This window comes from Patagioenas fasciata, unplaced genomic scaffold (assembly GCF_037038585.1).
Source record: "Patagioenas fasciata isolate bPatFas1 unplaced genomic scaffold, bPatFas1.hap1 Unplaced_192, whole genome shotgun sequence".
NCBI lineage: Eukaryota > Metazoa > Chordata > Aves > Columbiformes > Columbidae > Patagioenas > Patagioenas fasciata.
This window is the reverse complement of record NW_027288613.1, coordinates 28,679-54,737: the sequence shown is the minus strand read 5'-3', so window position 1 is coordinate 54,737 and position 26,059 is coordinate 28,679. Positions and strand designations below refer to the sequence as shown.

The 26,059-nt window shown below is 57.7% G+C and overlaps 1 protein-coding gene and 1 long non-coding RNA gene across 2 annotated transcripts; both read right to left on the bottom strand.

The window, feature by feature from the left end:
* Nucleotides 1-261: 261 nt before the first annotated feature.
* On the bottom strand, nucleotides 262-1,302 carry LOC139826790 (uncharacterized). The gene is made up of 2 exons (XR_011736927.1): nucleotides 1,210-1,302; nucleotides 262-560 (listed from the first exon to the last, which is right to left on the bottom strand). It is a non-coding gene; the product is annotated as an uncharacterized lncRNA (long non-coding RNA).
* Nucleotides 1,303-17,886: 16,584 nt separating this feature from the next.
* LOC139826784 (coiled-coil domain-containing protein 183-like) lies at nucleotides 17,887-18,529 on the bottom strand. The gene is made up of 3 exons (XM_071803173.1): nucleotides 18,187-18,529; nucleotides 17,945-18,074; nucleotides 17,887-17,900 (listed from the first exon to the last, which is right to left on the bottom strand). The coding sequence occupies exons 1-3, from the start codon at nucleotides 18,406-18,408 to the stop codon at nucleotides 17,887-17,889; spliced, it is 366 nt and encodes a 121-aa protein (XP_071659274.1). The 5' UTR covers nucleotides 18,409-18,529.
* Nucleotides 18,530-26,059: the final 7,530 nt, after the last annotated feature.

The following is a 26,059-nucleotide window of genomic DNA, read 5'->3' as shown; positions in this document are numbered from 1 at the left end:
GTCTGGGGGACAGAGGTCCCAGGAAGTTGCTGGCTCCACAGGATCAAGTGGGGGAAAAGCCAGGCTGCCCCCGGCTTTCCTCTGGCCAGGAACGCCGTCCCCACCCCAGCCCATCCCCAGCTCTGCGAGGAGAACAGCTGGGTGAGGGCCAGAGCGATGGGGCTGCCTCCAATCCCAGGTGAGTGCTCCTCAGGGTTTGACCCCCATGCGTCCCGGGTGACAGGAGTGACCTAGGACCCCCCATTGCAGCTTGACCACAGGTTTGGGAGGAACAAAAAAAGATCTGCTTTATTAAACCTGTTGGAGAAAGGGTACAAGGGGTGGCGGGGGAATACAGGGTCAAGTGGATGGTCTGGGCCATCCAAAACACAGGGGTAGTGGGGGTATCCAAAGAACAAGGGCTGGTCTGGGGCATCCAAAGCTCTCGTGGAGCAACTGCTACTTTTTGATGGCTTTTTTCTGGCTTTCGATCAGCAGCTGCCCCTCCCTCTTGATGTCTTCCCGGGTGGGGACGTGCTCGCCATCTTCGTCCTCCTTCTCTTCAGAGGATTCAGAGGATTCTGGAGGAGCGAACAGAGAGAAATGGGCTGGGGAGGGTCTGCAGGGCCATCTCCGCTGTGCCGGTGTCACCAGGGAGAGCCAGCACGCTTTGGAGGGCTGGTGGCATCACAGTGAGCTTTCCTGCCAAGCCCTGGCTCTTCCTGCCCAGCATCCCAGGCTGACCTGCAGGGCCTGGCAGTGCCGCTGCTGTGGCCCATCCCCAGCTGCTGGGGCTTCCCAGAAAGGTCTGGAGCCACGCGGTGCTGGACGCAGCTCCAGCTTCATTCAAAAGAGGTGGCAAGCTCCAAAAACTCAGTGGCTCCTCCAAGAGCATCCAATAGGAAGAGGCCACAGACAGACCCCAGCACTGGTTGTTCTTCACAACCAGGTGATTTTGAAGACAAGGCTCTCCCTCCTTGCCCCATAGCATCTTTTCTTGTTCCTTCTGTGGTTCAATGCTCGCCACCCCACCGGCCGCCTTCATGCTCCCACATCCCCACCTAAAAGCACCACCCATGCTCAAAGCCTTGGAGACGGCCCCAGGGTCTGGAGAGAACTCATGGGCTGAGCTCTGCTGGGACAGGAGAGACAGGCGAGGATGGTCACAAATCCCAACAGGCAGGGGCAGGGACAGTCGCCGTGGGACACGTCCCCGCTAAGCTCTCCTACCGTCATCGCTGCTGTCTCTCTCCTCAAAGGAAACCATCACGTTCCGAGGATCACTTGACATTTTCTTCTCCAGAAAATCCCTGGCCTTCACGAAAATCTGTGAAAGACACCCTGGGTTAATTGTTGAAGGGAAGGTGAGTGTTACAACCCAAGGGATGCCCTTGATGATCCCCTGGGGACAACACCCTGCAGTGCCCAGTGCCACCTGGAGCTGAGCTGCTCCATGGGGCCACCGCCATTCTCCTCACTTGGGACGGGCCATCAGGAGGAGCCTCCTGGCGCGGGTCCCCGAAGACCCCAGCAGGGATGGACACCCCACGTACCTCGCTGCTCTCGTCCAGGATCTTGCACTCAGGGGGCAGGTGGGCCACCCGCTGCTCCAGGTACTGCCACTTCTGGACCAGGTACTGGACCTTCCCCTCCAGCCCCCGGGACAGGAGAGAATCATCCTGGAGACAGAGAGAACAACCTTGGTGGGCAAAATGAGCCACCTGGGGTGACGGTGGCTGCGCCAAGTGTCACCGCGCTGTGTCACTGCGCCACCCAGCGCTGGGGGGCTACCTGGCCAGGCACGGTGATGCCGCGCACACGGAAGAGGAGGTGGTCGATTCTGTTCTCAATCTGAAAGAGGAGCTCCTCGTTCTTCAGCATCTGGGCTCGCGACCGGTCCCGCCGGGCCTCTTGCTCCTGCAGTTTCGCCCTCAGCTCCTTCTCCAGCATCCTGCAGCCAATCACAGCCACATGCATACAACTGCACAGGGGTGCAGAGACACCACAAATCATTGCAAAAGCTGCTCAGGTTGCAACCCACCCCCCCCGCCATGAGCAGGGACATCTTCACCAGCTCAGGTTGCTCAGAGCCCCATCCAGCCTGGCCTGGGATGTCTCCAGGGATGGTTCATCCACCACCTCTCTGGCCAACATGGGACAGGCTCTCACCACCCGAATCGTAACAAGTGATAGGACAAACAGAAATGGCCTCAAGTTGCGCCAAGGGACGTTGAGGTGGGATCTGGGGCACAGTGTCTTTCCCAAAGGGCTGTGGGGCATTGGAACAGGCTGCCCAGGGCAGTGCTGGAGTCACCATCCCTGGAGGGTTGGACAGACGGACATGAGGTTGTCAGGGACATGGGGCAGTGCCAGGGCTGGGTTGATGGTTGGACTCAATGATCTTGAGAGTCTTTTCCAACCAAAGTGAGTCTGTGATTCTATGACACGGCTGTCCCGAGGCCAGCAGCACCTGGTTTTGTTGGGGGCCTGGTGAAACAGGAGCAAAGCCTTCTTCAGCTCCAGATCCCTCAGTTTTTTCTTCAGCTCCTCCTGCAGCTCTTCCTGCTCCTTGATGTAGTTCTCCAGGGCCTCCAAGGATGACTCCTGTGCCAGGATCTTGCTGGGGATGTCCTAACCAGGGGACAGCACGAGAACTCAGCCCACAGTGCTCATGCAGGGTGCAGGAGCTGGCCCGTGGCCTCAGGGGGGTTTCTGCACCAGGGACCACCGCAGGCTCAAGGCGTGGAGAAACACAGCTCCATCCTTGCCCACGCAAGAGGGGCTCTGGGGGGCTCCAGGCCCACAGGAGAGCTGAGAACCCCTCAAGAAAACAAAGCGAGCAGAGAGGTCTCGGCTCCCTGTGGCTACGAGCAGCCTCAGGTTTATGGGGAGATGGCTTCTTCCGTTACCCAGAGGCGGGAGCACTGTACTGCAGCCTTGGCCGCCTCCATCGTCTCGCTTATCCCGGCCTCGCGGTCTCTCTGGGACTCGTCGGCCTCCAGTTCGGTGGCTGAGGCGGGAGAAAAGCGGCAGAGAGGGATGCCCGGAGCTGCCCCCGCGTCCCACCCCACTGCACCCCGCCAAGCACTCACCCACCACTGGGTCCTGCTGGGTCGAGACGTCCACGCTGGACTCGGACTTGGCTGCCTGTAAGGACGTTCATGGTCACCCCCCGAGCTGCTGGCACCCTGGGGAGCTGGCCCTGCCACCCCCACCCATGGGGCTCGGTGCTGCTGCTTTCCCCTCAGCTCACCACTGGCACTTTCTTTTCGCTCAGTTCCCTCAGCCACAGCCTCTCCATGGGAACCTTCTGGGTGTCCAGGGAGCGCTCCGCAAGGAACTCGGCTTCCCTCTTGGCCAGCTCCTCCTGGAGGGTATCAGAGAAGAGAGAAGTGGCTACAGAAGCTGGGACCACAGAATCATTTGGGTTGGAAGAGCCCCTCAAGATCATCGAGTCCGACCGTCAACCCACCCCTGGCAATGCCCCATGTCCCTGAGAACCTCATCTCCGTCTGTCCAACCCTCCAGGGATGGTGACTCCAGCACTGCCCTGGGCAGCCTGTTCCAATGCCCCACAGCCCTTTGGGGAAGAAATTGTTCCCCACATCCAACCTCAACCTCCCCTGGTGCAATTTGAGGCCCTTTCCTCTGCTCCTGGCGCTTGTTCCTGGGGAGCACAGCCCGACCCCCCCTGGCTCCAAGCTCCTTTCAGGCAGTTCAGAGATCAGAAGGTCTCCCCTCAGCTCCTGTTCTCCAGCTGAACCCCCCAGGTCCCTCAGCCGCTCCCATCACACTTGTGCTACAGCCCTTTCCCCAGCTCCGTTCCCTTCTCTCAACTTGCTCCAGCACCTCAAGGGCTTTCTTGTTCTGAGGATGGACCTCTGTGAACCAGCTGAGCTTCTGAGATGGCCAGTGTCATAAATGACCCCGCCGTGTAAATGGGCTGGGTAGGAAAGTGGGCAGGATGGAGGGCAGGGAGGGCCGGAGGGTGGAGAGTGCTGCTTTCACCATGGCTGTTGCTTTGGGCACGTTGTCCCCAGCCCCAGGGCATTCTGGCCCAAGAATAAGACGTGAGTAGCTCCAGAGGATCTAGGTGCCGTGGGCCAGCCCAGCTTAGTCTCTTTTGTTCTTCATTGCAGGAAGATCCACCAGCCTGGGTGCACGGTGCTGTCTGTGGGCTCTGGAGGGTGGCAGTGGGCCCCAGAGTGCCCTGGCTGATCTCACCTGGGCTATCTCAGCAGCTTTGCGGGCCTCCTCGGCCCTGGCCTCCATGTCCTTCAGCTCCATGTCGTCCAGCTCGGACTGCCTCCACATGCGCACCACGTCTCTAGTCAGCTGGCTCACCTCCTGGGACACAGGGAACCACAGCGTGTCACCCCACTGAGCCCTGGGGGTCCCCACACTGTGACAATGGATGGAATCACAGAATCCTAGAATAGCTGGGGTTGAAGGGGCCTTCCCAGCTCCCCCAGTGCCACCCCTGCCATGAGCGGGGACATCTTCACCAGCTCAGGTTGCTCAGAGCCCCGTCCAGCCTGGCCTGGGATGTCTCCAGGGATGGTTCCTCCACCACCTCTCTGGGCAACCCGGGCCAGGCTCTCACCGCTTCATGGAGGGGAGCAGAAGAACCTCGCTGAGCCAGGAGGACGTCCCTCCAGCACAGTCCCTGGGGCACCTCGCTGCCTTTGCAGGGGGAGCAGGTGGGACGATGGCCCGCTGAGGAGGAGCTCACCTTCTGCAGGGCATCATGCACCCGCTCGTACACGGTGCCCACTTTCTCTGCAGCGCGGAGTTTGGCGCGCATCTTGTCAAGGTCGTTCTCCAGCTGGCGAATCATCTGGGGCAGAGATGGCGGGGACACATGGGCTGACACCACCTGCTGAACCCAGCACCTACCCAGGGGCTGCAGGGCTTGGGTTCAAGCCTCCCATGGGTGCAGCCACCCCAGGAAGAGGGGTCCTGGGTACCCGCTTTTGCTTCTTAGTCTCATCCGACTCCTCCTCCTGCAGCCGCAGCAGCTGCTGCTGCAGCTTGTCCCGGGTTTGGCAGCGCTGCCTCAGCTGGTAGTCCAGCATGTTGAGCGTGTTCGCCTGTTTGTAGATTGTGGCCCGGAGCTTCTCCCGGGCCTCCTGGATGGGCAAGCCAGAGGTCACCAAGCTGGAGGCAGCGCTTGCTGGGCACCCGCGGGAGAAGGGGGTCCTGCCTGGGAAACTCCCCCCACCGTAGAGCCGGGGACGCTGGGACGTTGCTCCAGGACACTGTCACTCCCTTGGAAGGATGGGGACTGGGAGAGCTTTGCTCTGGGGGGTGGGTGGGCTAAGGCAGAGGTGACATCAACACCTCAGGGCTGGGGGACTCTGCGTCAGACAGCCCAGGAGAGGCAGGCTGGAAGGGCCAGGAGCTCTGCTGGGGCAAGGGATCTGCTCCGGGAGCTAAAGCAGGACCTGCACGGATGCGTCCTGCGGTGGAAAGGGACCCGTGGGACACAGGTGAACACCCCGTGTCTCACCACACCAGCCCTGTGGGCTTGTCCTTGTGCCGGCACCGGGTCCCTCCACGGTGCACCCTGTTCCCAGTGTCCCTTGAGCCCCAGCCCCCGCACCAGCCCGTGCCCACCAGAGCCCGTTACCTCCACCGTCAGCCCGGCCAGATCGGGGGGCAAGTTGTGCGCCCTGAGGACCTCGGGGGCCAGGACGGGCTTGTGCTGCGGGCAGAGAGAACGTCCCCGTCAGCATGGGGACGGTCACGTCCTACTGCTGTCTGCTCCCGGAGAGGGCTGGCGGAGCAGGTGGCTCTGCAGGGCCAGCACCGGGCAGGGGGACGTGGCACACGGGAGCTCCCGCTACCTTCCGGGCCATGGCCAGAGCCTGGGCATCCTCCTGCACGGCCTCACACAGGCGGGGGAGCCGCTCCCTGTTCCCATGGAGCTTTTTCTCGCATGACTGCGTGAAAAACTGCCTCCCTTGCTCTGGGGGACACGAAGGCGCCGTTGGTGCGGGACAACGGGGGGAGCGAGAGCCCCAGCCCGTCCCCGCCAAGCCCAAGGGGCAGCACCTTGCACGGCGGTGGCGGCGCGCAGCTCCCGGGCGCGCCGGCTCAGCCGTGTCTTCTGACCCCGCACGGTGGCAGTCGCGCCCCGGTCCCCCGGCCCCGCCGCAGCCATGGCCGCTCCACCGCCTGCCGGAGCCGCCGCCGGCACCGCCTGTGGAACCGGGTGCCCGTTGCCTGCGGAACCGGGTGCCCGTTGCCTGCGGAACCGTTGCCGCGGCAGCTCCAACGGCCACACGGCCGCTCACAGCCCCTTCCTCTCCACAGCTGCACGCGGCGGACTCATTCAGGAGCAATTCCTGAGCGCCCTGCGGCAGCCACAGGCAGGACAGCGAGCACAGCCCAGCTCTGCTGCCCGGCACCGCGGCTGCGGCAGCCGCAACCAGCCCAGGCTAAACGGTCTGCTGCTGCCGGAATTTTTGCAGCGTTGCAGCCTGATAAGTATCCTGAAAGTCGCTGTGAAGTTCACCCGGTTCGTGTCTTGGATTCCCTCCCTACTCCATCCCCTGCTGTGCTTTCGGCACCCCCGACAGCTCAGCAGTCCGGGGCGGGGGGAGGAAAAATGCCGAGCGGGTGGGCTCCTGTACCATTGCCCAGCCGTGGTGAGAACAGCAAGTCCAGACGATTGGAGTCAAACAACTTGCCCAAAGAACATGAGAAAGCTGAGAATGCTAAGGTCGGAAACAATTTTGCCCTTTTGTATCTGCTTTTACCGCCTTTTAACCCTCCAACTTCCACGAGAGAGCAGAAGGAGTCGCTGCATAAGAACTGAGCAACAGAACTGTGTGACAGATCAGATCAGCTAAGAGCGAGTGAATCCAGCAGTCGGCAATGCGGTCACGCTGATCGTGACGGGAAAGGGGGTGCGCCTGGGGACTCAGGTTGTACGAATAGCTATGATGCTAGAAAGTATTGGTGAGAACGTGCACTGTTCCGAACGCACCTGTTCCTAACGATTCTGCAGCACCGTCCGAGTCCGCGTTATCTGATGACTCGGATGAGGACGGGGGTTTGCAGCATTTTTTTCAAAAGTTAACAGGAAAAAGAGTTCGTGTATGTGTTGCCCCGAGATCAGATAAAAACCATGAAAGACTCAAGCAAAATTAGACCTATGCAGTGTAACAGCTGTGGATCATTTAGGACGGAACGGTGGGGACTCGTTGAAAGGGGTGGGTATCCCACAACTCCTGGGACAGACACTAATTGGCACACCACAATTACAGGAGCGATTAGTTCTGAAATCCTGAGGCGGTCAACAGACTTTGCATATCGAGCTCTAGTAGAGGTGTCTGAAACCAACAAAGCAGCCAAATCGTTTATAACTATTATCAGGGTCCCAATGAGAATTACATGCAATTTATCGGCCATCTTCAAGAGGCCATCAATAAGCAGGTTGAAAACTTAGAAGTTAAGGAGGCGCTGGTGTTGAAATTAGCAGCAGAGAATGCTAATGTTTGCTATCAACGTGTTATCTGCGGGTTTTACAGTACATATTACATGCTTCTGTGTATTGCCCTGCTGAAAATCAAGCAGCTTGTCAGGAATGCGAGTTCATTGTTTTACTGGTTGTTGTTAGAATTGTTTCTTTGTGCTATAAGTGCACCGTAAGACTTTCTCCCCACTTTTCCCACTCGCGCTGCCAGCAGCCCTGTGCTTCCCCCGCCTCCCTCTTCTCATGGTCTTTACTTACGAGATGGGGTCGGGAACGACTGTTTTCATTCGTGTTCCTAAGAAATCGCTATTCGGAGGTGTTTTTAAACATAGGAAAGCACTTGGAAATAGGAGGAAGGAAGATCTTGTGAAATATTGTAATTAATGGTGGCTGCTGTATAAGTCGAATGATTGGGAAAAGTGGCCGGAGAATAGAATCTTGAAGTGTAACACTTTGTTGCAATTCATGTTGTTTTTAAGGCGAGAAGAGCAGGACAAAAGAAATCTCTACAAGAGATCATTAAATCATTTCAGACAGTTTTACAGGCGGAACGGTCTGAACTTCAACAAGCTGAGAGAGTTAACTGATAACACACAGGTCACAGTAAACTTGCTGAACTCCGCAAGATGCTTTCCTTATTAACCTGTTTCCTTTGTAGGTATCTGTTTAAGCATATTACCGTTTAATAGGTCTTTGTCTGTTATATGGCACAGTAAGTTCACAGACTGTTAAATCATGAGAATCCGTTGACTCAAAACGTGCGTTTTGTGATAATACAGAAGATCGTGAGTAAGATCACGGAGCGGGCAGAGCAAACGGCGACCACAGCAAGGGATCACCCTTCCCGCAGACCCCAGCAGCTGCCAGCCATGGTGGGGGGTGCTGGAGGGGTGTCAGAGGTTCCCTCCCCAACCCACAGCACTCGAGGATCCCAATTTGCTTGGGATGCTCAACCCCACTATTGTTTGCAAGGGGGCTGGGGGGTGCCAGCCCCCGCCACGCTCCCTGCTCTGCTCCCCTCCAGCTGCGGCGGATGCAGGAGATGCTGCAGAAGATCCAGAAGCAGATGAAGGACTCGCACTAGCCCCCTCCTCCTCCTCCTGCTCCTTGCCACCCCCCCAGATCAGAAATGTTTACATCGCGCTCCATCCTGCCCCGGTACCAACACCGCACCCGCCACCCTACACTGCTGCGATATCGCCTTAGCCAACCGGCCAGCGCCCAGCCCGCGGGGACAGCGAGGGGACAGGCCACCCAGCCCGGGGGTCCCTTGTCTCGGCCAGATGCTGCCCCAGCCACCCCCGGAGGGCTGGGAACAGCTCTGTCCCCCAAGCTTTGGCTTTCCTGTGCCCCCTGCCGCTCGGGGCAGGGCCACTGGCCAATCTGCTCGCCAGTCGTGTCCCTTGTCCCCGTGTCACCTCGGGCTGCCTGCTTTCCGCTGTTACGCTCAGCTTGGCCCTGGCTTAAGTGGGCGAGCGATCCCAGCCCCTCCATCTGCCCTGCTGTTGGGGACAGAGTTGCTCCCCCCCAGGCCTGGGCTGGCACAGGGGGACAGTCCCTGGAGAAAGCCCCTTGAAGCCCAAATCAGAGGTTGGCTCCCCAGCCTGGCCCCCGGAACGCTGGCCCTGCAAAGCAATAACAACCATCACGTGTCCGCGGCGCTGCCCGGCCTGCGGTGACAGCATCGTCCCTCGCTGGTGTGTCAGCCTCTGCTGTCACTCGCTTGTCTGTGCTGTCCCTGTGTGTTCCCAGGATGTCCCCACTGCTCCCTGACACAGCAGCACTGTGTGTCCCTATGTGTCCCCCAGGGATGTCCTCATCTGTATGGCATTCCCACAATGTACTATTTTGTGTCCCTGTGTCCCCCCAGGATGTCCCCATCAGTGTTGCTGCCCTGCAGAACACTGGTGCCGTGTCCCCCGCAGGGGTGTCCCTGGGTATGGGGAGAGATGATGGGACAGCAAAGCTGCAGGGTGGAGGTAGAACTGGGAGCAATGGGATCACTGGGAGCTCCCTAGCGTGGGGACGTGTCCCGTCCCTAGCAGGGCCACCTGAGCCATGGTCCCCGGGGGGTTCACCCCTGGGCGAGGGGTTTGCACACCAAGGGCTCTGCTGACGGGGGCTGTACTGGGGGTGGGTGCTGCAGGGTGCTGGGCCAGCGTCCGCGTGCGTCACCCATGTCCCCGTGCCAGCCAGAGGGTCCCTTGGCCCCCGCGGGCAGGGACCCCCCTGACATGGCAGGGCCCTGCAGGGTGTATTAGCGCTTTCCTTTTTTTTTAACGTTGCTGTTTTCTTACAGAAGTACCTCCCTTTGCATGACGGTCAGAGAGGCATTTATTCAGGGAGAAGCAGAGTATAGGTTTATACATTCTTACAGAGCTAGTGGAAATATTTTTAATCCCTCCACAACCATTCTCAATGAACACGGCTGACCTGGCTTGTCTGCAACCCCGAGTGGCTTCCGTGCGGGCAGGGGCTGACAGTGACCGCTCAGCGGCTTCTGGCTCCCATTTCCTGGAAAAAAGTCTTAAAATGGATATTGGGGGCGTTTCTGCTGCACCCACAGGGGCACCCAGCTTGGAGGGGGGTGGGAGAGCCCTGTGGGACCCCGCCTGGGGGCTGGGGCAGCAGCCAAGGGTGAGGGTCCCCCCATGCACTGCCCTGGGGTCCCGCTGGTGTGGGGATCGTGTTGGGAACTGGGGGAGCAGAGCAGGGATCCTGGGCTGGGGATGCGATTGCTCTTCATGAGTTGCCCCCCAACATCCTTGTCCCCGCCCCATGATGGGGTGAGCCCTGCTGGGATACACCGTGGGCGCTCGCCATGAGCATCAATGCCCAGTTATCCCAGTTTGGCTTCACCAGGAGCTGGTGGGGTGGGCTGGGATCCATGGACTGTGTTTCTACCTGCCCTCCAGTGGGCGTCATCCATCTGCACCCTGCTATTTCTCCCTGCACCCCACTATCCTGTCCCGTGCCCCTATATCCTGCCCCTTCACCCTGCAAACCCCCTCCCAACCCCCCTGCACCCCAATGTCCTCCACATGCTGCTGGTGGATGGATCCAGCTCAGCACAGGGTGGAGTGCCCGACTACTCTTCCTGAGCCCCCCCCCGAAATCCTGCTGTGAACCAGCAGGTCCCAGTACAGCCCAGCACCGCTGTGCCTGCCCGGGGGTGGCAGCCAGTGGGGGGGTGCCCAGGAGTGGGTGCTGGCAGTTTGGGGGAGCACCCGCCTGGCCCCAGCCCAGGGCAGAGTGTTGGGGTGATCCTGGGTCCCACACCACGACACCCAGCAGCAGCCACTACGTGTGTGTCACAGGGCTGTGCTTGTCCCCCTGTCCCCTGCACGGCTGGACACACACACACATCCCCAGGCACCTCAGAGCCCCAACACCCCCTCCCACGGGCATCCCCACCTTGATGCCTTCATCACCCTGAGCATCCTCACGTGCACCCCCCTGCTCCTGGACACCAATTTAAGCCCAGAAGCCCCAGTGCTGGGATGTGTTGTGCTCAGTCCTGTTCTCTGTGCCCACTGTGGGGGTTTCTTGCTTTACCTGCCCCCACTCAGGTGTTTTATTTCCCCCTGATGGGTGCTGGATGTGTTGTGGGATCTGCTGCTGCCATGGTTCCCCCTTTGCTGCCCGGGGTGGGGGTGCTGGGACCACCCGCAGCCGCAGCTCGTTTGCTGTGCTGAGCACCCCCAGGTTCTTCAGATGACCTGAATCCCAGAGCACAAAGTCTTTCCCATTGATATTTCTCCCAAACAGGCACGGGTGTCAGAGCCAGCGAGCTCCGGAGTGAGAGCTGTGCTGTCCCCGCGCTGTCCTTTGTCCCTGCGTGAGCAGTGAAAGCCTGGCAGCTGTGTGGGGGTGTTATTTTTCTCTGCTAAAGTGGCTGAAGCATTTCAAAGGGTTTCCCCAGGCGTGCTTGGCAGAGAGCTAAAGCCAGGCACCTTTCCCTGGTCTCTGCATCACCCAAGACACTTCAGTTTTGCTTTTCCACCAAGCCAAGTGGTGCGGTCGATGCGCTGGAGGGAAGGGGTGGCATCCAGAGGGACCTGGACAGGCTGGGGGGTCCATGTGAACCTCATGAAATTCAAGTAGGCCAAGTGCAAGGTCCTGCACCTGGGTCAGGGCAACCCCAGTACCAGCACAGACTGGGAGAGGGAGGGATGGACGGATGGATGGATGGATGGATGGATGGATGGATGGATGGATGGATAGCAACCCTGTGGAGAAGGGCTGGTGGGTAACAAAAGGGACATAAGCCTGCAATGTGCACTTGCAGCCCAGAAAGCCAAGTGTCTCCTGGGTCAGATCACCAGCAGGCGGAGGGAGGGGATGCTCCCCCTCTGCTCTGCTCTCCTGGGGCCCCCCAGAGAACCGAGTCCAGCTCTGGGTTGTCCGGCACAAGACGCCCATGGACCCCAGGGTGTCTGTCCCTCTGTCACCAGTGCTGCCTCAGTCCCACCCTGCTCCCTCCAGCATTTTAGAACGATGCTAAAACCCAACCTGTGGCTGGCGATGCCAACCCAGGCGATGTGTGGGTCAAAAATCATCATCACATATATTAACCCTCCTAAAACCAGCATGGAAATGGCAAATGTTTGTGCCTCCTTGTGTGGAAGCAGCTCTGGCTGCCTCGTCCCGCATCCCACCCTTGCAGCTCCAGGACAGACCCCCCACTGGTGGCCCTGCCTGCATCTCCCGTCCCAGAACAGCCAAAGGACCCCCTTGTTTTGGCCTCCAGCTGGCTGATTTAGCCTGGTTCCCTTTCTCCATGAAGGATAAAACCCAGTGCTGAGGCTCCGGTGTCAGTCCCAGCCTGCGCCTACCCTTCGTTGCATTGCATTTCATTTCATGTGAGTTTGAAAACAAAAAGAACCTCCAACCCACTCAATCTCAGCCCTCCCAGGGCAGAGATATTTCCGCGTGGTGAACACTCCCATGCAAATTCTCCCGTGTCCTATTTTAGGTTTCTCACCGGCACCGGCTGCAGACAGCTGTGCTGGAGCTCTTGTCAAGCCTTTGGCAGTGGTTGTTGCCGAAAGAATAAAGGTTTCTAAGGGCAGAAGAGGAAATCTCTCCGTTCCTTCCCTGGGCTGCGTCACCCCCACTTGCCACCTAAAGAAACCCCAATGGCATCAGCCATTTCCCTCCCCTCCATTATCCTTTATATTATTTATATTCCTGTATTAGAGAGCACCATGCAACCTTTCTTTTTCCAGCATTTGGAGACATGTGTGCTCCCCCGGGCAGTGGTGGAGTCACCATCCCTGGAGGGGTTGGACAGACACGGAGATGAGGTTCTCAGGGACACGGCTTAGTGCCAGTTTGGGTTGGACTCCATGATCTTGAGGGTCTCTTCCAACCTATAATTCGATGATTTTATGATCTCCATCTTGGGGACCCTCTGCATGGCTCTACTGCCCCATGGCCCCCATGGGGTGGGGACAGTGCCCTACTGTGCCCCATGCAGCTCCCCTGCCTGGTGCAGGCAGGTTGTCCCAGGCAGGACTGTCCTGTGTGGCCCAGGGGTCACTTTGGCAGAAGGATGCTCCTGACCCTGCTGCTGCCTTCCTGCTTGGTTGTATTTTGTTTTTTCTTACTCTGGAAACCCAGGCATTGCCTCTGGTGTCTTCCCACTCGCTCTTGTACCTTTTCGCCACTTGTCACATCCATTTCCACGGCCGCCTTTCCCGGTCAGGCTAAGACAGCGGCAGTCAGTCCGATTGCACCCGGTGTTGTCTCCCGGGCAGGAGCTCGCTGGTGCGGTGACGTCTTCTCCTCGCAGACGTGGTGAGGAGTTGGGATGCTGTGTCTGAGCACATTCAGTGGATGCTCATGATAAAGCAATTGGCCTTTGTATCTTCTGCTCACAACTTAATGGTTTCAGTAGACCTGAAATTCCTATGTTGCTGCGTGTCGTTGCTCTTCCCTCCTTTCAAGGCAGCTAAAGCATCTCAGTGTTCCCTTACATCTGGCAAACAGGCCACAGAGCAGATTCTCCAAGAACTGAGATGGAAAAATGGAGTCCAGCTTTACCAGAGAGAAGTCTTCAACACGTTTTGTGGCTTCTCTGTTCCCCAGAGCCCGAGTGCAAAGACCAGACCAAGAGCCTGAAACAACCGGCACCAGGGGAGGCTTTAGATGGGATTAGGGAACAATTTCTTCCTGAAAAGGGCTGTGGGGCATTGGAACAGGCTGCCCAGGGCAGTGCTGGAGTCACCATCCCTGGAGGGTTGGACAGATGGAGATGAGGTTCTCAGAGATATGGGGCAGTGCCAGGGGTGGGTTATGGTTTGGCTCCATGATCTGGAGGGTCTTTTCCAACCAAAATGGTTAATGAGTTTTTACAGTTTATCACAAAAGATGGGAACCCTCAGTTCCAACTCTGCTCTTTACCTTTTACCTTTTTTTACCTTTGAGAGGCTGAAGAGGAAGGAGACACACCACCTCAGCATATGGAGGGTCTTCCCCAAAGCTTCCCAGTGCTTTGGCTTCAAAGTTCGCTGGCACTTGCCTAGCGGCGGCTTGATCCAGTTTGGTGTTATCTTTTAAAATCATTAATTTATACCTAGTTCCTTTTGTTGCCATTTCAGGATCTATAGGCATGCCTGAGATTTGCATGCCTTGGACTACTGAATGTATTAACCAAATAAAGCATGGGACCATACATGACACAAACAGTAAACCCAGAAATGCACACACTATCATGAACCTCATTTTCTTCCACCAGGCTACAATTTCCAGACCAATATCCATGAGGTGGACCTGGCCACCAAGTGGGAGGAATAGAGGTATTTGATGAATTTGCCCGCAACACCAACTTACAAGGGGTTCGTCCAACGTATTCAGTCATTTGAGACCCCCCACATATCCAGCATGAGGTGACATTTAATTCCTGGCCTATCTTTCTATAGGATCTATAAACATGTTTTTCCCTCCAGTTGGTAATTGCCTTGTCTTTTGCCTTCTTTCTTCATCCGAATCACTGCTTTTCTGTACCAATTTCTCTTTCTCTTGCCTTCTTTTGAATTCCTGAGTGGCACTCTTCATTAACTCCTCCTTATACTGATCTTGCACTCCCCCTCCATCTGAATAGCCCCACACACCAGCTTGTCTAAAACAGATATTCTGTTCTCCCCTAGGGCAGGAGACAGAGCCTACACTGAGTCCACCTTTCCCTGGGTTAGTTGCTACCCATAATTTCTGCCCTTGGATTTCACACTTCTCCAATTCTGTTCTATCATAACATCCAGAATTAATATGAGCGTGATAATTTAGAACATATTGGGTTAGTCTTCCTATCTCACACGCTCGTAGCACTTGGTACAGGGATTGGCCAGGCTAAGTTGGGAACAATAAGTCACCACTCCTGGCAAGAGAATCAGGTCCAGGTTTCCACACCCTCTGCCTCTCTGGCCAACCAGGTTGCAGCCGGCAGCCGAGTTCGTCATCTTCTCGGCAGCAAGGGCAGTGTCCCCGCCTTTCCTATTTTTGCCGTTAGCGTGGTGACTTTTTATCATTTCCCACCTCCTGGCCTCCACTTCCCAGGAACAACAGGAACAACACGGAATTTGGTTTCTCTTTCTACGCTCTATTCTTCTCATCACTGGTGGACTCTCTAAATTCCCATTCACCCCTTCACTAAATACCTCCCACCATTCTTGGCTATTCTTTTTCTATTCTTCCAGTGGCGACAAGAATCCTCAACCTACCTCTGGTTTCCTTATCTTGTATTCTTAGACATATATTACACAATCCTGTTGGTAAGTTCCCTTTGTGGATATGCTTATACCACACTCCATTTACAACCTAAACATTGAATATAACAAGAGAATTACATATACAACTCAGTTCAACACATTTAACTATTAAACCATTCTCATTTTCATTTATACTGGGCATTCACATTCCTAATACTAATAGTAGTTACATCACCGATCCCGTGTCAAGTTCAGTTTCAATTCCCCCGGTTCTTGAGTTGCTTTCCAGGTTCTTTCTTCCATCAGTGGCCCTTTCACTCGAGAGACGTGTGTCCATCCTTTCTCTGCCCTCCGAACAGCTGTTTCTGTAGTTAACAAAACAAGAAAAGGCCTCTCCCATCGTGGGGCTGGAGTTTCTTCTTTCCAGGTTTTCATTAGTGTTGCCCTCCACCACCCAGAAGGACTAAAAGGTGATTGTGAAAAATACAGTTTTCCAGGTTGCACCCGGGTTACCCTCCATGGTGTTTTGCAGGCTTTCTTCACTCTAGAATGGTGAATCCAGCCATTCTGTTCTTTAATATTGGTAGCAGTGAAGGATATCAGGAGGTGTTGAAACGGACCTTCCTATTATGGTTCCAAAGTTCTCTGCAAAAGACTTCACATACACATAAATAAAATGTGGACCTCTATCAGAGGATATAACAGCTGGAACTCCAAACCTTGGTATTATTTCATGTATCAATGTTCTAGTCACCTCCTAAACTTTTGCTGTCCTGGTAGGGAATGCTTCTGGCCATAGAGGCTGAAGAGGAAGGAGACACACCACCTCAGCATATGGAGGGTCTTCCTCAAAGCTTCCCAGGGTCCCTTCTGTCTCCTCTGCACATCCGGGCAGGGCACAAGGGACAAAGTACCACCAGCACGCTCTGAAAGGTCATCATTTCTACCAGCTGCAACCTGATCTGGGTGAAGATGTCCCTGCTCATGGCAGAGGTTGGACTGGATGAGCTCTGAAGGTCCCTTCCAACCCAAACTGTTCTGTGAGTCTGATTCTGGGATTCTATGATTTTCTTCTCTATGACCTTCAGGCTGTCAGAATACCTGGAACTGGGACATTCCCAGCTGTTGACCAACAGACTCTGGATCTTGGATTCGGTGATGTCACTGCTGAGAAGTGGGTTTCTCGGTTACCTGAGGCTTTGGCAGATGTTTGTGGACACACAGCGGCCCACTGGTGCACCCAGAGCCGTCTGGGGGACAGAGGTCCCAGGAAGTTGCTGGCTCCACAGGATCAAGCGGGGGAAAAGCCAGGCTGCCCCTGGCTTTCCTCTGGCCAGGAACGCCGTCCCCACCCCAGCCCATCCCCAGCTCTGCGAGGAGAACTGCTGGGTGAGGGCCAGGGCGATGGGGCTGCCTCCAATCCCAGGTGAGTGCTCCTCAGGGTTTGACCCCCATGCGCCCCGGGTGACAGAAGTGACCTAGGACCCCCCATTGCAGCTTGACCACAGGTTTGGGAGGAACAAAAAAAGATCTGCTTTATTAAACCTGTTGGAGAAAGGGTACAAGGGGTGGCGGGGGAATACAGGGTCAAGTGGATGGTCTGGGCCACCCAAAACACAGGGGTAGTGGGGGTATCCAAAGAACAAGGGCTGGTCTGGGGCATCCAAAGCTCTCGTGGAGCAACTGCTACTTTTTGATGGCTTTTTTCTGGCTTTCGATCAGCAGCTGCCCCTCCCTCTTGATGTCTTCCCGGGTGGGGACGTGCTCGCCATCTTCGTCCTCCTTCTCTTCAGAGGATTCAGAGGATTCTGGAGGAGCGAACAGAGAGAAATGGGCTGGGGAGGGTCTGCAGGGCCATCTCCGCTGTGCCGGTGTCACCAGGGAGAGCCAGCACGCTTTGGAGGGCTGGTGGCATCACAGTGAGCTTTCCTGCCAAGCCCTGGCTCTTCCTGCCCAGCATCCCAGGCTGACCTGCAGGGCCTGGCAGTGCCGCTGCTGTGGCCCATCCCCAGCTGCTGGGGCTTCCCAGAAAGGTCTGGAGACACGCGGTGCTGGACGCAGCTCCAGCTTCATTCAAAAGAGGTGGCAAGCTCCAAAAACTCAGTGGCTCCTCCAAGAGCATCCAATAGGAAGAGGCCACAGACAGACCCCAGCACTGGTTGTTCTTCACAACCAGGTGATTTTGAAGACAAGGTTCTCCCTCCTTGCCCCATAGCATCTTTTCTTGTTCCTTCTGTGGTTCAATGCTCGCCACCCCACCGGCCACATTCATGCTCCCACATCCCCACCTAAAAGCACCACCCATGCTCAAAGCCTTGGAGACGGCCCCAGGGTCTGGAGAGAACTCATGGGCTGAGCTCTGCTGGGACAGGAGAGACAGGCGAGGATGGTCAGAAATCCCAACAGGCAGGGGCAGGGACAGTCGCCGTGGGACACGTCACCGCTAAGCTCTCCTACCGTCATCGCTGCTGTCTCTCTCCTCAAAGGAAACCATCACGTTCCGAGGATCACTTGACATTTTCTTCTCCAGAAAATCCCTGGCCTTCACGAAAATCTGTGAAAGACACCCTGGGTTAATTGTTGAAGGGAAGGTGAGTGTTACAACCCAAGGGATGCCCTTGATGATCCCCTGGGGACAACACCCTGCAGTGCCCAGTGCCACCTGGAGCTGAGCTGCTCCATGGGGCCACCGCCATTCTCCTCACTTGGGACGGGCCATCAGGAGGAGCCTCCTGGCGCGGGTCCCCGAAGACCCCAGCAGGGATGGACACCCCACGTACCTCGCTGCTCTCGTCCAGGATCTTGCACTCAGGGGGCAGGTGGGCCACCCGCTGCTCCAGGTACTGCCACTTCTGGACCAGGTACTGGACCTTCCCCTCCAGCCCCCGGGACAGGAGAGAATCATCCTGGAGACAGAGAGAACAACCTTGGTGGGCAAAATGAGCCACCTGGGGTGACGGTGGCTGCGCCAAGTGTCACCGCGCTGTGTCACTGCGCCACCCAGCGCTGGGGGGCTACCTGGCCAGGCACGGTGATGCCGCGCACACGGAAGAGGAGGTGGTCGATTCTGTTCTCAATCTGAAAGAGGAGCTCCTCGTTCTTCAGCATCTGGGCTCGCGACCGGTCCCGCCGGGCCTCTTGCTCCTGCAGTTTCGCCCTCAGCTCCTTCTCTAGCATCCTGCAGCCAATCACAGCCACATGCATACAACTGCACAGGGGTGCAGAGACACCACAAATCATTGCAAAAGCTGCTCAGGTTGCAACCCACCCCCCCCGCCATGAGCAGGGACATCTTCACCAGCTCAGGTTGCTCAGAGCCCCATCCAGCCTGGCCTGGGATGTCTCCAGGGATGGTTCATCCACCACCTCTCTGGCCAACATGGGACAGGCTCTCACCACCCGAATCGTGACAAGTGATAGGACAAACAGAAATGGCCTCAAGTTGCGCCAAGGGACGTTGAGGTGGGATCTGGGGCACAGTGTCTTTCCCAAAGGGCTGTGGGGCATTGGAACAGGCTGCCCAGGGCAGTGCTGGAGTCACCATCCCTGGAGGGTTGGACAGACGGACATGAGGTTGTCAGGGACATGGGGCAGTGCCAGGGCTGGGTTGATGGTTGGACTCAATGATCTTGAGAGTCTTTTCCAACCAAAGTGAGTCTGTGATTCTATGACACGGCTGTCCCGAGGCCAGCAGCACCTGGTTTTGTTGGGGGCCTGGTGAAACAGGAGCAAAGCCTTCTTCAGCTCCAGATCCCTCAGTTTTTTCTTCAGCTCCTCCTGCAGCTCTTCCTGCTCCTTGATGTAGTTCTCCAGGGCCTCCAAGGATGACTCCTGTGCCAGGATCTTGCTGGGGATGTCCTAACCAGGGGACAGCACGAGAACTCAGCCCACAGTGCTCATGCAGGGTGCAGGAGCTGGCCCGTGGCCTCAGGGGGGTTTCTGCACCAGGGACCACCGCAGGCTCAAGGCGTGGAGAAACACAGCTCCATCCTTGCCCACACAAGAGGGGCTCTGGGGGGCTCCAGGCCCACAGGAGAGCTGAGAACCCCTCAAGAAAACAAAGCGAGCAGAGAGGTCTCGGCTCCCTGTGGCTACGAGCAGCCTCAGGTTTTTGGGGAGATGGCTTCTTCCGTTACCCAGAGGCGGGAGCACTGTACTGCAGCCTTGGCCGCCTCCATCGTCTCGCTTATCCCGGCCTCGCGGTCTCTCTGGGACTCGTCGGCCTCCAGTTCGGTGGCTGAGGCGGGAGAAAAGCGGCAGAGAGGGATGCCCGGAGCTGCCCCCGCGTCCCACCCCACTGCACCCCGCCAAGCACTCACCCACCACTGGGTCCTGCTGGGTCGAGACGTCCACGCTGGACTCGGACTTGGCTGCCTGTAAGGACGTTCATGGTCACCCCCCGAGCTGCTGGCACCCTGGGGAGCTGGCCCTGCCACCCCCACCCATGGGGCTCGGTGCTGCTGCTTTCCCCTCAGCTCACCGCTGGCACTTTCTTTTCGCTCAGTTCCCTCAGCCACAGCCTCTCCATGGGAACCTTCTGGGTGTCCAGGGAGCGCTCCGCAAGGAACTCGGCTTCCCTCTTGGCCAGCTCCTCCTGGAGGGTATCAGAGAAGAGAGAAGTGGCTGCAGAAGCTGGGACCACAGAATCATTTGGGTTGGAAGAGCCTCTCAAGATCATCGAGTCCGACCGTCAACCCACCCCTGGCACTGCCCCATGTCCCTGAGAACCTCATCTCCGTCTCTCCAACCCTCCAGGGATGGTGACTCCAGCACTGCCCCGGGCAGCCTGTTCCAATGCCCCACAGCCCTTTGGGGAAGAAATTGTTCCCCACATCCAACCTCAACCTCCCCTGGTGCAATTTGAGGCCCTTTCCTCTGCTCCTGGCGCTTGTTCCTGGGGAGCACAGCCCGACCCCCCCTGGCTCCAAGCTCCTTTCAGGCAGTTCAGAGATCAGAAGGTCTCCCCTCAGCTCCTGTTCTCCAGCTGAACCCCCCAGGTCCCTCAGCCGCTCCCATCACACTTGTGCTACAGCCCTTTCCCCAGCTCCGTTCCCTTCTCTCAACTTGCTCCAGCACCTCAAGGGCTTTCTTGTTCTGAGGATGGACCTCTGTGAACCAGCTGAGCTTCTGAGATGGCCAGTGTCATAAATGACCCCGCCGTGTAAATGGGCTGGGTAGGAAAGTGGGCAGGATGGAGGGCAGGGAGGGCTGGAGGGTGGAGAGTGCTGCTTTCACCATGGCTGTTGCTTTGGGCACGTTGTCCCCAGCCCCAGGGCATCCTGGCCCAAGAATAAGACGTGAGTAGCTCCAGGGGATCTAGGTGCCGTGGGCCAGCCCAGCTTAGTCTCTTTTGTTCTTCATTGCAGGAAGATCCACCAGCCTGGGTGCACGGTGCTGTCTGTGGGCTCTGGAGGGTGGCAGTGGGCCCCAGAGTGCCCTGGCTGATCTCACCTGGGCTATCTCAGCAGCTTTGCGGGCCTCCTCGGCCCTGGCCTCCATGTCCTTCAGCTCCATGTCGTCCAGCTCGGACTGCCTCCACATGCGCACCACGTCTCTAGTCAGCTGGCTCACCTCCTGGGACACAGGGAACCACAGCGTGTCACCCCACTGAGCCCTGGGGGTCCCCACACTGTGACAATGGATGGAATCACAGAATCCTAGAATAGCTGGGGTTGAAGGGGCCTTCCCAGCTCCCCCAGTGCCACCCCTGCCATCAGCAGGGACATCTTCACCAGCTCAGGTTGCTCAGAGCCCCGTCCAGCCTGGCCTGGGATGTCTCCAGGGATGGTTCCTCCACCACCTCTCTGGGCAACCCGGGCCAGGCTCTCACCGCTTCATGGAGGGGAGCAGAAGAACCTCGCTGAGCCAGGAGGACGTCCCTCCAGCACAGTCCCTGGGGCACCTCGCTGCCTTTGCAGGGGGAGCAGGTGGGACGATAGCCCGCTGAGGAGGAGCTCACCTTCTGCAGGGCATCATACACCCGCTCGTACACGGTGCCCACTTTCTCTGCAGCGCGGAGTTTGGCGCGCATCTTGTCAAGGTCGTTCTCCAGCTGGCGAATCATCTGGGGCAGAGATGGCGGGGACACATGGGCTGACACCACCTGCTGAACCCAGCACCTACCCAGGGGCTGCAGGGCTTGGGTTCAAGCCTCCCATGGGTGCAGCCACCCCAGGAAGAGGGGTCCTGGGTACCCGCTTTTGCTTCTTAGTCTCATCCGACTCCTCCTCCTGCAGCCGCAGCAGCTGCTGCTGCAGCTTGTCCCGGGTTTGGCAGCGCTGCCTCAGCTGGTAGTCCAGCATGTTGAGCGTGTTCGCCTGTTTGTAGATTGTGGCCCGGAGCTTCTCCCGGGCCTCCTGGATGGGCAAGCCAGAGGTCACCAAGCTGGAGGCAGCGCTTGCTGGGCACCCGCGGGAGAAGGGGGTCCTGCCTGGGAAACTCCCCCCACCGTAGAGCCGGGGACGCTGGGACGTTGCTCCAGGACACTGTCACTCCCTTGGAAGGATGGGGACTGGGAGAGCTTTGCTCTGGGGGGTGGGTGGGCTAAGGCAGAGGTGACATCAACACCTCAGGGCTGGGGGACTCTGCGTCAGACAGCCCAGGAGAGGCAGGCTGGAAGGGCCAGGAGCTCTGCTGGGGCAAGGGATCTGCTCCGGGAGCTAAAGGAGGACCTGCACGGATGCGTCCTGCGGTGGAAAGGGACCCGTGGGACACAGGTGAACACCCCGTGTCTCACCACACCAGCCCTGTGGGCTTGTCCTTGTGCCGGCACCGGGTCCCTCCACGGTGCACCCTGTTCCCAGTGTCCCTTGAGCCCCAGCCCCCGCACCAGCCCGTGCCCACCAGAGCCCGTTACCTCCACCGTCAGCCCGGCCAGATCGGGGGGCAAGTTGTGCGCCCTGAGGACCTCGGGGGCCAGGACGGGCTTGTGCTGCGGGCAGAGAGAACGTCCCCGTCAGCATGGGGACGGTCACGTCCTACTGCTGTCTGCTCCCGGAGAGGGCTGGCGGAGCAGGTGGCTCTGCAGGGCCAGCACCGGGCAGGGGGACGTGGCACACGGGAGCTCCCGCTACCTTCCGGGCCATGGCCAGAGCCTGGGCATCCTCCTGCACGGCCTCACACAGGCGGGGGAGCCGCTCCCTGTTCCCATGGAGTTTTTTCTCGCATGACTGCGTGAAAAACTGCCTCCCTTGCTCTGGGGGACACGAAGGCGCCGTTGGTGCGGGACAACGGGGGGAGCGAGAGCCCCAGCCCGTCCCCGCCAAGCCCAAGGGGCAGCACCTTGCACGGCGGTGGCGGCGCGCAGCTCCCGGGCGCGCCGGCTCAGCCGTGTCTTCTGACCCCGCACGGTGGCAGTCGCGCCCCGGTCCCCCGGCCCCGCCGCAGCCATGGCCGCTCCACCGCCTGCCGGAGCCGCCGCCGGCACCGCCTGTGGAACCGGGTGCCCGTTGCCTGCGGAACCGGGTGCCCGTTGCCTGCGGAACCGTTGCCGCGGCAGCTCCAACGGCCACACGGCCGCTCACAGCCCCTTCCTCTCCACAGCTGCACGCGGCGGACTCATTCAGGAGCAATTCCTGAGCGCCCTGCGGCAGCCACAGGCAGGACAGCGAGCACAGCCCAGCTCTGCTGCCCGGCACCGCGGCTGCGGCAGCCGCAACCAGCCCAGGCTAAACGGTCTGCTGCTGCCGGAATTTTTGCAGCGTTGCAGCCTGATAAGTATCCTGAAAGTCGCTGTGAAGTTCACCCGGTTCGTGTCTTGGATTCCCTCCCTACTCCATCCCCTGCTGTGCTTTCGGCACCCCCGACAGCTCAGCAGTCCGGGGCGGGGGGAGGAAAAATGCCGAGCGGGTGGGCTCCTGTACCATTGCCCAGCCGTGGTGAGAACAGCAAGTCCAGACGATTGGAGTCAGACAACTTGCCCAAAGAACATGAGAAAGCTGAGAATGCTAAAGTCGCAAACATTTTTGCCCTTTTGTATCTGCTTTTACCGCCTTTTAACCCTCCAACTTCCACGAGAGAGCAGAAGGAGTCGCTGCATAAGAACTGAGCAAGAGAACTGTGTGACAGATCAGATCAGCTAAGAGCGAGTGAATCCAGCAGTCGGCAATGCGGTCACGCTGATCGTGACGGGAAAGGGGGTGCGCCTGGGGACTCAGATTGTACGAATAGCTATGATGCTAGAAAGTATTGGCGAGAACGTGCACTGTTCCGAACGCCCCTGTTCCTAACGATTCTGCAGCACCGCCCGAGTCCGCGTTATCTGATGACTCGGATGAGGACGGGGGTTTGCAGCATTTTCTTCAAAAGTTAACAGGAAAAAGAGCTCGTGTATGTGTTGCCCCGAGATCAGATAAAAACCATGAAAGACTCAAGCAAAATTAGACCTGTGCAGTGTAACAGCTGTGGATCATTTAGGACGGAACGCTGGGGACTCGTTGAAAGGGGTGGGTATCCCACAACTCCTGGGACAGACACTAATTGGCACACCACAATTACAGGAGCGATTAGTTCTGAAATCCTGAGGCAGTCAACAGACTTTGCATATCGAGCTCTAGTAGAGGTGTCTGAAACCAACAAAGCAGCCAAATCGTTTATAACTATTATCAGGGTCCCAATGAGAATTACATGCAATTTATCGGCCATCTTCAAGAGGCCATCAATAAGCAGGTTGAAAACTTAGAAGTTAAGGAGGCGCTGGTGTTGAAATTAGCAGCAGAGAATGCTAATGTTTGCTATCAACGTGTTATCTGCGGGTTTTACAGTACATATTACATGCTTCTGTGTATTGCCCTGCTGAAAATCAAGCAGCTTGTCAGGAATGCGAGTTCATTGTTTTACTGGTTGTTGTTAGAATTGTTTCTTTGTGCTATAAGTGCACCGTAAGACTTTCTCCCCACTTTTCCCACTCGCGCTGCCAGCAGCCCTGTGCTTCCCCCGCCTCCCTCTTCTCATGGTCTTTACTTACGAGATGGGGTCGGGAACGACTGTTTTCATTCGTGTTCCTAAGAAATCGCTATTCGGAGGTGTTTTTAAACATAGGAAAGCACTTGGAAATAGGAGGAAGGAAGATCTTGTGAAATATTGTAATTAATGGTGGCTGCTGTATAAGTCAAATGATTGGGAAAAGTGGCCGGAGAATAGGATCTTGAAGTATAACACTTTGTTGCAATTCATGTTGTTTTTAAGGCGAGAAGAGCAGGACAAAAGAAATCTCTACAAGAGATCATTAAATCATTTCAGACAGTTTTACAGGCGGAACGGTCTGAACTTCAACAAGCTGAGAGAGTTAACTGATAACACACAGCTCACAGTAAACTTGCTGAACTCCGCAAGATGCTTTCCTTATTAACCTGTTTCCTTTGTAGGTATCTGTTTAAGCATATTACCGTTTAATAGGTCTTTGTCTGTTATATGGCACAGTAAGTTCACAGACTGTTAAATCATGAGAATCCGTTGACTCAAAACGTGCGTTTTGTGATAATACAGAAGATCGTGAGTAAGATCACGGAGCGGGCAGAGCAAACGGCGACCACAGCAAGGGATCACCCTTCCCGCAGACCCCAGCAGCTGCCAGCCATGGTGGGGGGTGCTGGAGGGGTGTCAGAGGTTCCCTCCCCAACCCACAGCACTCGAGGATCCCAATTTGCTTGGGATGCTCAACCCCACTATTGTTTGCAAGGGGGCTGGGGGGTGCCAGCCCCCGCCACGCTCCCTGCTCTGCTCCCCTCCAGCTGCGGCGGATGCAGGAGATGCTGCAGAAGATCCAGAAGCAGATGAAGGACTCGCACTAGCCCCCTCCTCCTCCTCCTGCTCCTTGCCACCCCCCCAGATCAGAAATGTTTACATCGCGCTCCATCCTGCCCCGGTACCAACACCGCACCCGCCACCCTACGCTGCTGCGATATCGCCTTAGCCAACCGGCCAGCGCCCAGCCCGCGGGGACAGCGAGGGGACAGGCCACCCAGCCCGGGGGTCCCTTGTCTCGGCCAGATGCTGCCCCAGCCACCCCCGGCGGGCTGGGGACAGCTCTGTCCCCCAAGCTTTGGCTTTCCTGTGCCCCCTGCCGCTCGGGGCAGGGCCACTGGCCAATCTGCTCGCCAGTCGTGTCCCTTGTCCCCGTGTCACCTCGGGCTGCCTGCTTTCCGCTGTTACGCTCAGCTTGGCCCTGGCTTAAGCGGGCGAGCGATCCCAGCCCCTCCATCTGCCCTGCTGTTGGGGACAGAGTTGCTCCCCCCCAGGCCTTGGCTGGCACAGGGGGACAGTCCCTGGAGAAAGCCCCTTGAAGCCCAAATCAGAGGTTGGCTCCCCAGCCTGGCCCCCGGAACGCTGGCCCTGCAAAGCAATAACAACCATCACGTGCCCGCGGCGCTGCCCGGCCTGCGGTGACAGCATCGTCCCTCGCTGGTGTGTCAGCCTCTGCTGTCACTCGCTTGTCTGTGCTGTCCCTGTGTGTTCCCAGGATGTCCCCACTGCTCCCTGACACAGCAGCACTGTGTGTCCCTATGTGTCCCCCAGGGATGTCCTCATCTGTATGGCATTCCCACAATGTACTATTTTGTGTCCCTGTGTCCCCCCAGGATGTCCCCATCAGTGTTGCTGCCCTGCAGAACACTGGTGCCGTGTCCCCCGCAGGGGTGTCCCTGGGTATGGGGAGAGATGATGGGACAGCAAAGCTGCAGGGTGGAGGTAGAACTGGGAGCAATGGGATCACTGGGAGCTCCCTAGCGTGGGGACGTGTCCCGTCCCTAGCAGGGCCACCTGAGCCATGGTCCCCGGGGGGTTCACCCCTGGGCGAGGGGTTTGCACACCAAGGGCTCTGCTGACGGGGGCTGTACTGGGGGTGGGTGCTGCAGGGTGCTGGGCCAGCGTCCGCGTGCGTCACCCATGTCCC